Source organism: Rhinolophus ferrumequinum, chromosome 2 (genome assembly GCF_004115265.2).
Source record: "Rhinolophus ferrumequinum isolate MPI-CBG mRhiFer1 chromosome 2, mRhiFer1_v1.p, whole genome shotgun sequence".
NCBI classification, from domain to species: Eukaryota; Metazoa; Chordata; class Mammalia; order Chiroptera; family Rhinolophidae; genus Rhinolophus; species Rhinolophus ferrumequinum.
In genome coordinates, this window is record NC_046285.1 from 61,733,315 (window position 1) to 61,751,093 (window position 17,779).

Consider the following 17,779-nt stretch of genomic DNA (forward strand, 5'->3'; position numbering starts at 1 on the left):
ACTTTAATGTAAAAATCACGTAATGTATTTATCATATGTTTGAGCATACATGACATAGTATTATTACCTCTATTTTTCAGATATAATGTAAAAATCTAATGCACAGAAGGTTATATGATATCCAAAGTCTTTTAGTCTCAGTACTCAAAGTGCAGTCTCTTATGCCTTACCCCAAACCCACTTTGATTTACATTTTCATGCATAATTTGCATTTTTATCAAGATCCCAGGTGCTTTGAAAGTAAAACTTGTTTTATCATTGAAAGAGAAAGGATTAGACAAGAATCTCCTGACTCCCAGCCCTACTCCCTCTTCTTTAGAACTTTGTGGCCCTGCATTTTTGGAAAAGGAATGCTGTTGTTTAATCAGAAGTTTCAAGTAATTAAAAATAACTTCTTGGGGCCGGCCCAGTGGCTCAGGTGGTTAGAGCACCATGCTCCTAACTCCAAAGGCTGCCGATTCGATTCCCACATGGGCTAGTGGGCTCTGAACCACAAGGTTGCCGGTTCAACTCCCGCAAGGGATGGTGGGCTGTGCCCCCTGCAACTAGAAAACGGCAACTGGACCTGGAGCTGAGCTGCACCCTCCACAACTAAGACTTGAAAGCACAACAACTTGAAGCTGAACAGCACCCTCCACAACTAAGATTGAAAGGACAACGACTTGGAAAAAAACGCCTGGAAGTACACACTGTTCCCCAATAAAGTCCTGTTCCCCTTCTCCAATAAAATCTTAAAAAAAACAAAACAAAACAAAACAAAAACTTCTTGTAGGCTAGCCAAGTTACTTATTTTATCATTGCTTTCTCCTCTAATTATTCTTTTCCTCAAAGGTGAAAATTCTGTCCCTTTCTAATGATAGTTTGCTGATACCATTTTTACATTTAAATAACAACCCTGTAGCACATGTATGGTATGCTAATTCCAGGGAATTTGTCAACTGTGTGTCTATGTGGCTTAGTATTATGCTAGATGCTATAATAACACAACAATGAGAAAAGAATAATTTTTACACATTTTATCTGTATATTCAAGATTTAAGATGGCTTACAAACATTACAGATAATGGTTAAAACAAAGGATAAAAGCAAAAAATAAGTAATATGGGACTATTATTGGGAGATAGGGGCTGGGATTAAGTTAAAAAACTTTAGGCCAAGGAAAGCTACTTTAGTTCTTCCTGGCTGCCCTGATCAAAAAGGAAATTTGGTAAGTTACAATTTACAAGGCTCTCTAATAAAAGGATATTTGCCAATTAGGGAAGCAAGCAAAGCTCTAACTTTGACTTTAGAAGAAACTTATCGATCATTCTAATAAAGGATATTGTGTATAATGATTTTGAAAGAAGTTTGCTGTAACTGTAGAGTTGTTCTTAATGTGTCTATTTTGACATAGGCATTTTTATACATGCTAGAGTAAAATTTATAAGTGAGCTAACTTTCTGGTTGATTTGCCTACTGATATGACTGCATTGAGAATATCTAGAAGATATGATGGTGAGCATGTTCATTAGGCTAGTTCTCTTGATTGTCAATTGTCTCAGACCCTCTCTGGCTGAAAAAGAAGTAGTGATAAGTGCTGGTTGTAGATTAGAACACCTCAGCTGCCTTCTAAAGAGAGATAGTGCCTTGGGGGAGGGGTCTAGGGTAACCTAGAAGGGAGCATAAAGGGGTCTTCTGGAATGTTAGTGATGTTTTGTTTCTCGATGGGAGTGCTGGCTACATACCGTGTTTATGCAAAAATAAGACCTAGCCGGGCAATCATCTCTAATGCGTCTTTTGGAGCAAAAATTTATATAAGTCCCGTTCTTATTTTACTATAAGACTGGATATAATATAATATAATATAATATAATACAATACAATACCGTACCGGGTCTTATATAATGTAGTATAATGTAATATAATAATAATAATAATAATAGTAATAATAGTAATAATGTTACCGGGTCTTATATTAATTTTTGCTCCAAAAGATACATTAGAGCTGATTGTCTGGCTAGGTCTTATTTTCAGGGAAACACGGTAGGTATTCAGTTTATGAAAATTAGGCATATGAAAGCTGTACACTGTGAGGTGCACTTTTCTCTTTGTGTATAAAGTTAAAATGCTATTGTGTTGCCCTCATCCCCTCAGTTATCTTGATTAGCTCCCAATTCTGAATGTTTTGTAAAAGGGCTCCGGTTTCTTTTAATGCACCACCAGGATGAATAACTTTCTTATAAGCATTTCAAAGCCACTGGCAAATAACTTTAATTAATATAGAAAGTTTGGGAAAAGGGAAGGTGTTATTTAATTAGAAGTTTCGATTAAGCAAATTGGTTGACCAAAAGGAAAGCCATGTCTTAAGTATCACAGATGTGGGTAGGAAATGCTTGGTAATAGGAATTTAAAGAGTATTACTTGTTCCCTCCACCACGGAAGGATACATCTCATTTGTGCTTGAAGGCAGAGTCACCACCACCAACAGCCTTGGATCTGTGCATATGCTTGAACAAGCACAGGGAAGAATAGATAAAATTACAGGAGTGGAAGAGATTGTTTTGGTAGAGATTTCAGGGTAGGAAATATTGTGTCAATTTTCTATCTTTCCTGTTAATACTATGGAATGAACAGTCTAGACAGTCTTGCAACCCTGTGACCCACCAGGGTGAATTGGCAGCTAAATACATGCCTGACAGCTAGGGAATTAGCACATTGCTGATAGTAGTATTGTTGCTTTTTCCTTTTTAATCCATTCAGCTGCTCATAAATGCTATGGTTTGGATGAATTAAATTGTTCTTCCCTCAGAGAAATTAAACTTCTTGATGCCATTCCCAGAATGGGTGGTTGAACTTTATATTTGCAAGTAGTTAGCTGCTTTTCTTTAGTTAATGAAGGGAGAGGATTTATCCAGTTCATCAGTGTTCTATCAAATTAAGTATCTGTTCAAAAGAAGGGAGGCTAGCAACAAATACTTGGGAAATTAAATTAAGGAAATAATTACATTAATAATAGCATCAATAAAAATCAAACTCTTAGTAATAAAGTTAGAAAAAGCATTTCAAGACAAATTGAACATTAGAAAACATTGTTGAGTGAAATTAAAGAAGTCCTAAATAAGTGAACAGATATATCATTGGAAAAGTCAATATTGTTAAGATAGCAATTCTTTACAAATTGATCTGTAGATTTAATGCACTCTCTATCAAAATCCCAACAGGCTTTTTTGTAGAAATTGACAAGCTGGTCCTAAAATAGCCAAATGGCTTAGTACACTGTTAAAACAATTTTGATAGACTAACAAATTTGTATGGTTTAAAATCTTGGATTTCAAAACTCATTATAAAGCTACAATGTGGTATCAGAAGGATAAACATATAGGTCAGTGGAACAGAATAGAAAGTTTTACATATATGGTCAATTAATTTTTGAATAAAGGTGCTAACGTTATTCAATGAGGAAAGGGTAGTCTTTTCAACAAACAGTGCTAGAACAACTGGATATCTATATGCAATAAGATAAATCTAAAGACTAGTTCCTACACCCTTTCTTACACCTTTCATAAAAAAAAAAATGTCTTGAAATGTATCATAGACCTAAATGGAATACATAAAACTTCTAGGAGAAAACACAGGAGAAAATCTTTGACAGGGTTAGGCAAAGATGTATTAGCTATAATACCATAAGTAAGGTCCATAAAAGAAAAAATTGATAAGATAGACTTCACTAAAATTTAAAACTTTTGCTCTTTGAAAGAAAACATTTAGAACATAAAAAGACCAGCCATGGACTGGGAGAAAATATGTACAAAACTTATATTTGATAAAGGACTTTTATCCAGAATATATAAGGGACAGTTTACAACTCAATAATAAGAAGACAAACAGCCCAATTGAAAAAAAAAAATGGCAAAAGATTTCAATACACATGTCACCAGAGAAGATACACAAATGGCCAACAAGCTCATTAAAAGATACTTGGTATCATTAGCCATTAGGGAAATGGACATTAAAACCACAGTTAGGTACCACTTCACTCATTAAGATGCTACTATTAAAGAAGACAGATAATAACAAGTGTTGGCAAGGATTTGGAGAAATTGGAACTCTCAGACATTGCTGGTGGGAATGTAAATTGGTGTAGCCACTTTGGAAGACAATCTATCAGTTCCTCGAAAGCTTAAACATGGAGTTATAATATGAAACAGTAACTCTACTTCTTAGATATATACCCAAAAGAAAACTTATACAAAAACTTACATATGAATGTTTATAGCAGCATTAATAATAGCCAAAAAGTGGAAATCATGCAACTGTCCATCAACTAATGAATGAGTAATTAAAATGTGGTATGTCCGTGCAATGGAATATTATTCAGCAATAAAAAAGAATGAAGTCCTGATACACACTAAAAAACTGATGGACCTTGAAAATATTGTGTTCAGTAAAAGAAGCCAGTTATAAAAGACTTTATATATTGTATGATTCCATTTATATGAAATATCCAGACCAGAAAAGTCCATAGAGACAAAGTAAATTAGTGGTTACCTAGGGCTGGGGATATGTGGGGCATGGGGAGTAACAGCTTAGAGGCATGCTGTTTCTTTTTGGGGTAATGAAAACTTACATTATTAGATCTCACTCAGTATATTGGATTATGGTGATAATTGCACAACTCTGAATACATTAAAAATCATTGGATTGGGTAAGTTTATGGTATATGAATAATGTATCAATAAAATGTTTTTAAAAAATGCAGTAGTACAATGCACCCACGAGAATGGCTAAAATCAAAAAAGACTGACAATACCATGTTTTGATGGGATTGTGGAGAAACTTGGAACCATCTACATTGCTGGTAGAAATGCAAAATAGGACAGCTACTTTAGAAAACTGTTTGACTGGTTTTTTAAAAGTTCAACATATACTTACTATATTTTGACCCAACAGTTGCACTCCTGAGCATCTATCCAAAAGAAGTGAAAAATGTGTTCACAGACTTGAACGAATGTTCATAATGGCATTATTCATAATAGCCCCAAACTGGAAGAAATCCAAATGTATGCATAAATTAAGTGTGGTATGCCCATACAGTGGAATCACTTCTACAAAAAGAAATGAATTACTGATGTATACAACAACATGAATGAGCCTCAAAAAATTACACTAAGTTAAAGAAATCGGACACATAATACTGTGTACTGCATGATTCCATGAAATTTCTCAAAAAGGCAAAACTACAAAAAAGGCAAAAGCTGGCCTAGTAGTTGCTTGGTTCTGAAAGCAAGAATTAGTTATGCACCTAGACACACAGGAACAGTTTAAGTAATGGAAGCATTCTAAAGCTGGATTATAGTGATAGTTGCACAGTTGTATACATTTACTAAATTCAGGGAACTATAAATAGGTGAATGTTATGCATTGTAAATCATACCTAAAAAAAAAAAAAAAAAAACCCTGATAAAAAACCAGAGGACTCAGTGTAGACCTTTTCACTTTGCCTAGCATAAATAATGTGGGAACATTTCGTAGAAAACGTCTAAAACTGAACATTGATTAAAAAAAACACACAAAACTTCAGACTAATATCAAAATCTGACTTTCTGGCATTTTATTCAGTATTTAGCGTTTTGTTGTTTGCTGTCTAAGATGTGGGTTTTTCTTTTCATATGAGTTTCCCAGACATTGGAAGTTTACCCCTTTAATTTTCAAGTGTTCTTTGAATGTAACATTGTTGAAAAAGGGCTGGGTGAGCTCTTTTTTTGGGAGGGCTGAGCTCTTTTTCTTTTCACATTCACTAGGTTATAATTATAATACATACATAATTATTATTTTAAAAGAACAAAAGTGGGCTATTGAAGTTGGAGAGAGAGTTGCTTCATCCATCATTAAATCGTCTAAGCTGCTGTTTGCTTTCTTGTGTCTGTCCTTTTTCCTGTCAGTATGTTTGCATTTAGAAATCGTGCTGTCTTTCAGTCTCTGATTTTCCTCTTCTGTGAGCTAGAAAGCCAGATAAATTGTTAAAACTCTGAATAAGATGCAAGTAACTAGGCAAAGGTCTGAGATAGTCCTCTTTCACTAAAGTATGTCCTCGTATAGACATTAATATATGACTTTATATTTGCTTCTTAGCTTTTTTTTTTGTTTTTGAGAAAGAAGACATGGGCATGTAATGACCTGAACTTAAAAGTATTGCTCTCGTGTGCTCTTTTTCCACCTTTGGGTACCCTGGTTTCAGTTCTAGGCCAGCTTTATATGAAGACAGAGTCAACAAATCCCCCTTGCCTTTACTCCTACTTACAAATATTCCCTGGCATTCTACCCTAGTAGCAGTATTATTTGAAATTAAAATACAGATTCTTCTGTACTATACGATCCAGCAATTCCACTTCTAGATACATACCTAAGATACCTAAGAGGATTTAAAGCAGACTCAGATACATGTACACCAATGTTCATAGCAGCATTATTCATAATAGCCAAAAGGTAGAAACAATCCACATATCCATCAACACCTGAATGGTAAACAAAACGTGGAATATATGATCAGTGGAATATTATTCAGCCTTAAAAAGGAATGAAATTATGATACATCCTACTACGTGGATGAACCTCAAAAACAATATGCTAAGGGAAATAAGCCAGACACAAAAGATCAAGTATTATACAATTCCACTTATGTCAGGTTCCTAGAATAAACGAACTCATAGAGACAGAAAGTAAAATTCATAAGGCAGAAATTTACCAAGGGATAGGGAATTAATGTTGAATGGATACAGAGTTTCTGTATGGGATAATGAAAATGTTCTGGAGATGCCTGGTGGTAATGGTTGCACAACATTGTGAATGTACTTCATGCCACTGAACTGTACACTTTAAAAGTTGTGAAGATGGTATTAATAGTTTATGCTATGTATACATTACCACAATAAAGAGAAATACAAATTCTTCTGGTTCAGGTAAGGCTTCAGAACTTCAGTATGAATGTTTTGTACCTCTGTTTGGAAACAGATTTCATAGACACCCCAGTGTACCCATCACAAGCGTGGGAGGAGACCTCCCAGAGGAAGACGACTTTACCTGCATCACAGTTTGCCAGTGGAGGGCTAGTAAATTTATCTTTTTATTGCTCACTTCTAGGCTATCCATCCAGGATATGGTTTTCTTTCAGAAAATATGGAATTTGCCGAACTATGTAAGCAAGAAGGAATTATTTTTGTAGGTCCTCCTTCATCTGCAATTAGAGACATGGGAATAAAGAGGTATGGATTTATATCTTTTTTTTTTTAATTGGGGAAGGGGAACAGGACTTCATTGGGGAACAGTGTGTACTTCCAGGACTTTTTTCCAAGTCAAGTTTTTGTCCTTTCAATCTTAATTGTGGAGGGTGCCATTCAGCTTCAAGTTGTCCTTTCAGTCTTAGTTGTGGAGGGCGCAGCTTAGCTCCAGGTCCAGTTGCTGTTGCTACTGGGGGGCTCAGCCTAGCATCCCTTGCAGGAGTCGAACAGGCAATCTTGTGGTTGAGAGCCCACTGTGGGCATTGAACCGGCAGCCTTCGGAGTTAGGAGCACGGAGCTCCAACCTGAGCCACCGGACCAGCCCTGAATTTATATCTTTTAAATACAACCATAGGAGGGTCAATTGAAATGGTTTGTTTTACCTATAACAGACATGTTAATTGTACACTTTTGTTGTCATAGGCATAAGTTATCTGCCATTCCAGTAAATTACAGAAAATACTTAACTAATTAGTATTGAGCCACCGTATAAAAAACTGGATTGAAGAAAATTAGCAGATATTTTAATATTTGTATTAATATTTGTTGTCTCAGACTGTAGTCCTTTTTTTAATCTATGGGATATTTTCTTTAAAAAGTTCCATTGTATTTTTTAGACTGGGTTGTATTTATTTCTCTTATAGGAAATATTTCAACATAGAATTGGGGTACATCAAGGGTTTTTTTCTATTTCTTATTTTATTTTTTTTATTCTAAAGCACATCCAAATCCATAATGGCTGCTGCTGGAGTACCTGTTGTGGAAGGTTATCATGGTGAGGACCAATCAGACCAATGCCTGAAAGAGCAAGCTGCGAGAATCGGTTATCCCGTCATGATTAAAGCAGTCCGTGGTGGAGGAGGAAAAGTAAGATTGTGTGTGCTCGCGTTTTCCATTTCAGGCTAGTCTTCTTTGTTTTATTTATGTAGTAGTCATAACTATCTTTCCATCTTAGGGTATGAGGATTGCCAGATTCGAAAAAGAATTTCAAGAGCAGTTAGAATCAGCACGGAGGGAAGCTAAGAAGTCTTTCAATGATGATGCTATGCTGATTGAGAAGTTTGTGGACACGCCACGGTGGGTTCAGCTTTTTTTTCTGCCTCATATTTTTTAAGTTATAAAAGAAATGCATGCACATTATATAAAATAAAAGTTCTAATAGGATATAAGTACATAAGTTCCCCAATCTCACCCCCTGATGTAACCACTTTTATAATACGATATTCATTCTTCCAGGCATTTTCTATGTGAATAGAAACATTTATACATACACACACAGCATACAAAATGCATACAGAAGAGCAGTGAATAGAATCTTCTGTAATATTGTAAGCTAATATTCTATCATAGACATCTTTCCATGTCAATAAATATTGATCTACCTCATTCTTTTTTATTGGGCTTAATGGTTCCATGGTATTGATAATGCTATTAATTCATTCAGGCCATTTCTTGTTAAGGGAATTTAGGGTCTTTTCAAAATAAAAAAATTCTTGTAAGAAATTAAGCTATATTTTGTGGAACTCCATCAGTTGAGATGCTCAGAAAATGGAAGTAGTTACCCAAATTGAATTGTAATTGTGTTATTAACAAATAATACTAACAGCTCACACTTATATTGCACTTACTGTGTACTAGATTCTAAGTATTTTACATACAGTAACTAATTTTGCTATCCTAATTCTAATCTAATTATTACAAGAACCCCAGTTGTTGGGTATTATTCCCATTTTGCAAATGAGGATACTAGCAAACAGAGTGGTCATGTGACTTGCCTGAGGTCTTCCAGCTAGGAAACAGTGACGCCTGGATTTGAACCCAAGTGGTTTGACTCCAAAATTCACACTTGACCACTGCATTAAGCTGCTTCTCTAGGTACGATAACAAATGCCATGTAAATTTCTAAAATGGTTTTATTTTCTGGAGTTTTATTTTCATGTCTATTGCTTAAAATAAGATACTGATTATAAAACCTTCCTGTTTCATAGATTTTGTGGTAATTTATATATATAGATATAGATATATAGATATAGATATCGATATATATAGCTATATATAGATATAGAATATAGATATAGACATAGATATAGATAAAGATATAGAGATATAGATATAGATATCCTGTAAGTCAAGTGATTTTATAAAGAATAACTCATTTAAGACCCATAACCAGAGGGGATTTACCTTGAAGGTAATATACTGAAGCTTTAGGCCCTTCCCTTGTTTAAGCCTCTTCCAAGATGCTGTACCTAATTTTGTATTCTTAAAGAGGGTCCCCAGATTGTTTTTGTTTTAGGCTGTACAAAGCTTAGAACTATCCCTGAGCATGGCATGGTAAATTAAATTCATTTAGAGTTTGTTAGTTAAAAAAAAAAAAAAAAAAAAAAAGTCGACCTCCAAAGGTCAGTTGATTTGGAGAGCATAGCATATGCCACCAGTTAGTGGGAAGTAAAGAAAAGGCAGAGGAGGTTCTAAGGTAAATTGAGGGCTCCCTTCCAAAAACAATAGCCTGGCTATCCAAATTGGCATACTCTCGAGTTAGAATTGTTGTGGGGACATCAGCCAGCTGTTTCAGTGACTGTAACTTAATGCCTGCAACTTCTTTTTGAGTTGTAAATTCTTTCCTTATAAAATGTTAGGCATATATTACCTCACATAATAATTTATTCCCCCAATATCTGGGAAGTTCCTGGGAATTAAGGACCTGCTGGTATATTTCTTTTTAATTTTCCCTATATGTTATCTAGAATGCTACTTTCTTCATGATAGGTGTCAATATTTTTTGAAATATAGAAGTAATATGAATACATTACACACTTTTGGAAAATACAGGAGTTGGAAAACAAAGTCACTCAAAGTCACTCAGTCTCATTCCTCTAAACTATTAGCATTTCTATATATTTCTATGCTGTATTTTCTAGTAGTAATATTTTACTATCATGATAATCATGCTGTATATATTGTTATATACCACTAAATAATTACCTGTTGAATTAATGGGATGCCAGAAAATTGTCGAGGAGGTTCTGATAACTGAGAAAAGTAGATATCAATGTTTTACAGATCTCATCAGAACTGTGAAGGGATTAAGAAACACAAATTGGCAGTTACAAAATAGTCATGGGGATGTAAAGTACAACATAGAGAATATAGTCAGTAATGTTGTAACAACTAGTATAGTGTCAGGAGGGTACTAAACTAATGGGGGATCACTGCATACATTATATAAATGTCTCACCACTGTGCTGTGCACCTGAAATTAAAATAATATTGAATGTTAATTGTAACTGAAAAAAAGAAATAAATAATTAGTTATATATATATATGTCACAAACATTAACAAAAATCTGATGAGAACTATTGAGTTTATCTGAAAGGCTAGGATAGAAAATAGTCTTCAAAGTGTACTATTTGGAGGGTAATAAAACAAACCACATTCCGTCCTCACTTCATATTCAATATATATTCTAGATGAATTAAAAATATACGAGTAAATAGGAAAATAAAAACTTTAGACCTATTAGAAAATTTCAAGGCATTCCTGGTAGACTCCGGCTGGACCTACCTGTTTAGCCAGACCTCAGCAGTGGCTGATTAGAGGGGCTAGGATTTGATGCACCTCCTGCTTTTCAGACACTGTGCTCCAGAACATCTAAGTTAGATAAAGCAACAGAAAAGGTCAGTCAGCAAAAGTAAACTAACACAAGCGAGTTGATGAATACAGAAATCAAAACCGACCACACATCCTCAATGACCTTCTTTGTAAGCAGCCAAAGCAAAAGTGTTTTCAACTTTTGAGAACTCAGAATAAAAACTGTGTCACCCCTGGTGTGGCCCCACATGTTCCTTTCAGAACCTGGAGTCCTGCTGTAGTGTCTCCTTCCCTGGAGCACCTAAAAGATAAGGGAGAATCAGTAGAAATGGTAGAATTTTACGATTGGAATTTGAAAAACAAACTGTTCAGCTCGAACATGTAAAAAGTTTGGAAGTCGTTACATATGAAAATTAAGTAAATACCTGAGCAGAATGCAAGTCAACGACTTTTAGACCCATCAGAGAAATGAGGTTACAGGGCAAATCGCCTCCCTGAAATCTGGACAGGCATGTGAATACAACGAATCTTCTGAGATCCAGCTTACCGGAAGCAGAAGCTGCTGGAGCCAGAAACTGGTAGGAACACTTATATGGGAATTTTGACACTTTACTGGAGGCTGAGTGTGGACTAGCTTGATAGTGACAAACTCCATGGAGCCCCGTGTAAGGCGGATTCCCCTCCCCTCCCAAATTTTCATAGGTTTAATTGCCAGGAACATCATTGGGTCCTTACAGTGAAAATCTGAGAAAAATTTCCTCACATTTTGGGCCAGAGGAAGAGAAAAGTAACCATTTTGAAATAGGCCAAGAGCAGTTTATTCTCAATTACAAAGGCCAGCACTCCAAGGGAAACTTTGCCAGAAACTTTTCTGTTCTGGGGGAAGGGCAGTTAGCCGAGTCTAACCTCTGAACTTCCTGTTTCACCAAAGCGGGGTAGGGGAAAGTAAGAAAAACTTCTGAGGCACTGAGTCACAGATCCACTGGAACACTAAAATTTAATCATTAGATTTTGGAACGCTTTCCCTCCTTTATACCCTACCATGTCACCAGGGCTCATGTATAATAACAGTGGGTTACTACTGAAAGAGTTGCAAGACACCGATGCTGTTTAAGAAGCAGTTCTTAGAGAAACGCAAACACAATAGGAGAAAACAAAGGAAAACAAAGACATTAGATGAAAGTGAAGCCTCTGGCATCTACAGCTACTGCAAACATTAAACACAGCACATCACCAAGACAGATCAATATAAAATGTCACGCTAAAGGCCTGTTTACCTCAGTTCCTATTATATGATACATCATGTCTGGCTTTTAGGAAAAAAATTACAAGGCATACTAAAAGGAAAAAAAAAAGCACAGTCTGAAGACAAATGGAAGCATCAGAACCAGACTGAGGAGTGACACAAATTTTGGGATTATTCATATGGAATTTAAAGGAACTTGTTAATATATGAAGGGCTATAATGGAGCAAGTTGACAACATGCAAGAACAGATGGGTAGTGTAAGCAGAGAGATGGAAATTCTAATTAAAAAATCAAAAGGAAATGCTAGAAATCAAAAACATTGTAACAGAAATGAAAAATGCACTTGATGGACTCATCAGTAAACTGGATGGACAAGCTTAGGAAAGAACTAGTGACCTCGAACATATGTCAATGGAAACTTCCCAAACAAATACAAAGAGAAATAAGAATGAAAACAAACACAACATAAATGAACTTTCCAAGAACTGTGGGACAATTTTAAAAGGTATAAGAGGTGGTTATTTGAATACTATTTTATATTAATCTAAGGAGAAGAAAGAAAGGAGTGGGAGAACGAGTTCAAGTAATAATGGCCAAAATTTTTCCAAAATTAATGACAGACACCAGACTGCAGAACAAGGAAGTTCAGAGGATATGAAACAGGATAAATATCAAAGAATTGTAAAAATTATATTCAAACTTCTGGAAAACAAAGACAAACAAATAGGAAATCTTGAAAAAAGCCAGAGGGGGAGAAACACCTTACTTACAGAGGAACAAGGGTACGTATTATGTCAGACTTCTCATCAGAAACCATGCAAGCAAAAATCGAGTAGCGTGAAATATATATAAAGTGTTGAAAGAAAAAAACACAAACCTAGAATTCTGTGTGCAATGAAATCATCCTTCACACATGAAGGAGAAATAAAGATGTCCTCAGACAAACAAAAATTGAGGGAATTTCCCCAGTAGACTTGCCTCACAAGAAATGATAACAGAAGTTGTTCAAAAAGAAGGAAAATGATACAGATCAGAAACAAAGATCAAGAAGAGCATTAAAGAAGGAATAGATGAAGGTAAAATAAAATCTTATTTTTCTTATTCTTATTTGATCTTACAGTTAACAGTTGGTTCAAAATAATCATAGCAAGGATGTATTTGGTGATAGTAGCTTAAGGATAAATAAAAAGAGGAGGAAATGTCAAGAAATTAAATCCAAAAGGAAGAAATCAGCTCCTGTTGTGTTGGGCAGGCAGGAAAATTTTCAAATGGAACATTCAGTAGAAATGATATATCAAGAAAATAAATTCTCCTAAGCCGTTTAATAAAGTGCTTCATGAGGTGAACAAAAAGGAACACTTATGAGCCACTGTGCTGAAGAGTACATTTACAAGACTTCCTGGGTTTTTTAATTTTTTTCTCTGTGTTTGACAATTTTTATTTTGAAATATCAACAGGGAAAACATTTGCTGATTACTCATTTCTGTATGATGGTGGTGAATATGTGAGGTGAACTGCAGTGTGAACATATCAAAATAAGCCTACTGAGAAGAATGCTTTATGTTCACCAGATGGTCTGTGTCATCTTGTTTTCATAAGTGTTATGTGCATTTACTCTTAATATGATTTCTCATAATTTTGCTCATATACTCAACATTAATGTGCTCTTTTTTGTTTTGTTGTTTTTTGTTTTGTTGATTTAATGTTAGTATAATCTTTAATGATCCATATTAATTTATTTCTTAACATTTTATGATAAGCCATTTTAATTTTCAATCTACCATAGTTTATAAAGAGCTGATTTTTTTAAATCTCCTGGTCATAAAAATAGTTTCATTGACTTTTTAAGGATAATGAAATGAAACTATAACTTACAATTTTGATATAATCAGGTTTATCATTCTTTCCCTTAGCAGTTTGTACTTTTTTAACTTGCCCCTATTCTGAGGTCATAAATATAGTCTTCTATTTTTTCTGTCTTTTCTTATTTCCCAGTCATTTCATTGTTTTTATATTCATCCAATAAATGTAAATTTTTTCATTAGGTATTTATAAGATTAACTATAGTTCTGTTAATTCATATCTTCTATTTTGAAGTCAAAATATCCTGTCTTACTTAAAATAAAAAATAGGAATCCTGGTCATCTTGGCCAAAAGTTTGGCTCAATGAATGTGATATTTGTCATCTTTAACAAAATATATTAACACGTGTGTTTGCTTTTAATTAGGCACGTGGAAGTCCAGGTGTTCGGCGATCACTATGGCAATGCTGTGTACTTGTTTGAAAGAGACTGCAGTGTACAGAGGAGACACCAGAAGATCATTGAGGAAGCTCCAGGGGTAAGTACCCGGTAAAGAAACTTGGAAGCTTCTCTGTAATGGAAACCTTGGTCACTTCGATTTTTCACATGAAATCTGTGAAGCTAGTGTCTCTCCCCAAGTCCTGCTGGACAACCACTTCCCAGTAGTAATGTAAGGAAAAGGCCCCCACCACAGTATTGGGGATGAGAAGGGTTGATGTTCCGGGGCTTCCATACAGAGGGCCATGTTCCATCTGATAGTTTCTAGGAAAATCTAGTCTGATCCAAGCACCTGCCCGTTTGTCACTTAGTAGTTATCTAGGTTATCAGATCAACTATCACATTTCTTGTGTTCAAGCAACCCTTACTTTACTTAATAATGACTCCAGAGTGCTAGAGTAATGATGCTGGCAATTCGGATATGCCAAAGAGATGCTGTAAAGTGCTTCCTTTAAGTGAAAAGGTATGTTTGTGTTGGAAAACAATACATAGGGTGTGGTACTATCCATGGTTTCAGGGGTCTTGGAACATATCCCCCATGGATAAGGGGGGACTACCACACATGTTTTTATCAATATGTATTTCTATCAGGTCAGGGATCTGAGGTTTCTGGTTTATCAGTTTGTTATTCTCATATTCAAATTTAATTTGAGTATATGTTACCATTTGAAGTAAATATCAACAATAATTTCAGTAAATCCTTATTTTTAAACAGGTTACTTAAATATATGTATCTGTAGAGCAATTTTTCAAATATTAGAAGCTTTGCCTATTTATTGGCATACATTTCTTTTTATGAACCTATCTTATTAACTTGGAATCTCAAGGTTCACCATCGTGATTATTGGGTTTGCTTTGTTATCTTAAAATAGGGATCGTTCAAAGTTTTCATATTGACAGATGTAATTTTAAGTGGACATATAGTTATAAAAGTTGTTATGTAGATACAAGGGACAAAGATATGTCATTATGCTGAGTAATATCTGGAATTCATAGAAATTACTAGCAGAACCATTAAACCTTGGTATTGTGACAGTGAAACTGTAGTATAGGACAGTATTTCTTGATGAAATGTATAGATTAGCTTTTTATCCTTATAATTTCTTCATTGCAATATTTGATACACAGAGATGCAATATTGGGTCTTAATGGAAATGTTTAGTGGAGCAAGGTACCAATGGAAATTTATTTTAAATGTTTTTTTCATAGCCTGGTATTAAACCTGAAGTAAGAAAAAAGCTTGGAGAAGCTGCAGTCAGAGCTGCTAAAGCTGTAAATTATGTCGGAGCAGGTATGTTAAGATTTGTTTCTAATAGAGAAGGAAAAAGAATTTATTTATGTTTCAGAGGCAAAAGAAACATATTTTTTAATGACTTTCAAACTTTTTTGACCAAATTCACAGAAAAGAAATACATTTCATGTTGAGACCTCTTCTATACACATAAGTGTTTGTATTTATATTCATATATGTTTGAAAAAAGTATTTTACTAAATAGTATTTATCCTAATTATGTAAAATGCTGTTTGATATTTTCTATTCTATTTTAAATTAAAATCACTAAATGATTTTTTTTCATTTTTAAAAATTCATAAACTTTATTTTTTTACAGCAGTTTTAGGTTCACAACAAAATTGAGCAAAACGCACAGAGATTATCCCATATACCCCATCCCCAAACACGTACAGCCTCTCCCTCTATCAACATTCCACATCAGAGTGGTACATTTTTTATAATCAACTAACCTATGCTGACACATCATTATCGCTCACAGAACATAGTTCACATTAGGGTACACTCTTGTACATTCTGAGTTTGGACAAATGTATAATGGCATGTATCTACCATTGTAGTCTCATACAGAATAGTTTCATTGCCATAAAAATCCTATGTGTTCTACTCTTCATCCTTCCCTCCAATCCATGACAAACACTGATCTTTTTCATCGCCTCCATAGTTTTGCCTTTTCAGAATGTTATATATTTGGAACTATACAATATGTAGCCTTTTAAGATCGGCTTCTATCCCTTACTAATATGAATCTAAGTTGCTTCCATGTCTCTTCATGGCTTGATATCTCATTTCCTTTCAGTACTGAATAACATTCCATTGTCTGGATGTACCCCCACAGTTTATTTATCTTCTCACCCACTGAAGGACATCTTGGTTGCTTCCAGATTTTGGCAATTATAAATAAAGCTGCTATAAAGACGGCATGTAGTATTTTGCATGGATGTAAGTTTCAGTTCATTTGGGTTGGTATTTACCCAATAAATACCAGGAGCAGAATTGCTGGATCGTGTGGTAAAATTATTAGTTATATAAGAAACTGTCAAACTGTCTTCCAAAGTGGATATACCATATTTTCAGCAGCAATGTATGAGCATTCCTACATTGTTGCTCCACATCCTCACCAGCATTTAGTATTCAGTGTTCCAAATTTTGTTTCTTCTTGTTTTTTGGTGTTTTTTTTTTTTTTAAGATTTTTATTGGGTAAGGGGAACAGGACTTTATTGGGGAACAGTGTGTACTTCCAGGATTTTTTTCCAAGTCAAGTTGTTGTCCTTTCAATCTTGGTTGTGGAGGGCACAGCTCAGCTCCAGGTCTAGTTGCTGTTGCTAGTTGCAGGGGGCGCAGCCCATCATCCCTCGCGGGACTCGAATCAACCTGGTAACCTTGTGGTTGAGAGCCCATGCTCCAGCCAACTGAGCCATCTGGGAGCTCAGCGGCAGCTCAGCTCAAGGTGCCACATTCAATCTTAGTTGCAGGGGACGGAGCCCACCATCCCGCTCTAGGAGTTGAACTGGCAACCTTGTGGTTGAGAGCCCACTGGCCCATGTGGGAATTGAACCGGCAGCCTTTGGAGTTAGGAGCACGGAGCTCCAACTGCCTGAGCCACGGGGCCGGCCTGTTTCTTCTTGTTTTAATTTGCATTTCCCTGATGACATGTGATGTGAAGCATCTTCTCATATGCTTACTTGCCATCTGTTTATCAATTATTTCTTCCATGGATTGTGCCTTTTTTGTTGTATCTAAAAAAGCATCACCATATCCAAGGTCATCTAGATATTCTCCTATGTTATCTCCTAGGAGTTCTATAGTTTGGGGTTTTACATTTAAGTCAATGATCCATTTTGAGTTAATAGTTGTGAAAGGTATAAGGTCTGTGTCTGGATTCAGTTTTTTTGTATGTGGATGTAGTTTCATCATTATTTGTTGAAAAGAATATCTTTGCACCATTGTATTACCATTCCTCCTTCGTCAAAGATCAGTTGACTGTATTCATGTGGGTCTATTCCTGGGCTCTCTCTTCTGTTCCATTGATCTATTTATCTGTTCTTTTACCAGTACTTCATTATTTTAACTACTGTAGCTTTATAGTAAGT

At 35.2% G+C, this 17,779-nt stretch overlaps 1 protein-coding gene across 1 annotated transcript in view; it reads left to right on the plus strand.

Moving 5' to 3' along the window:
• The window catches only part of MCCC1 (methylcrotonyl-CoA carboxylase subunit 1), a 58,356-nt gene that overhangs the window by 8,833 nt on the left and 31,744 nt on the right, over window positions 1–17,779 (plus strand). The window contains exons 5-9 of the mRNA XM_033089042.1: window positions 7,120–7,241; window positions 7,976–8,123; window positions 8,212–8,333; window positions 14,324–14,435; window positions 15,605–15,686. Coding sequence (XP_032944933.1) covers window positions 7,120–7,241; window positions 7,976–8,123; window positions 8,212–8,333; window positions 14,324–14,435; window positions 15,605–15,686 — 586 coding nt within the window. The remainder of the gene's footprint in view (window positions 1–7,119; window positions 7,242–7,975; window positions 8,124–8,211; window positions 8,334–14,323; window positions 14,436–15,604; window positions 15,687–17,779) is intronic.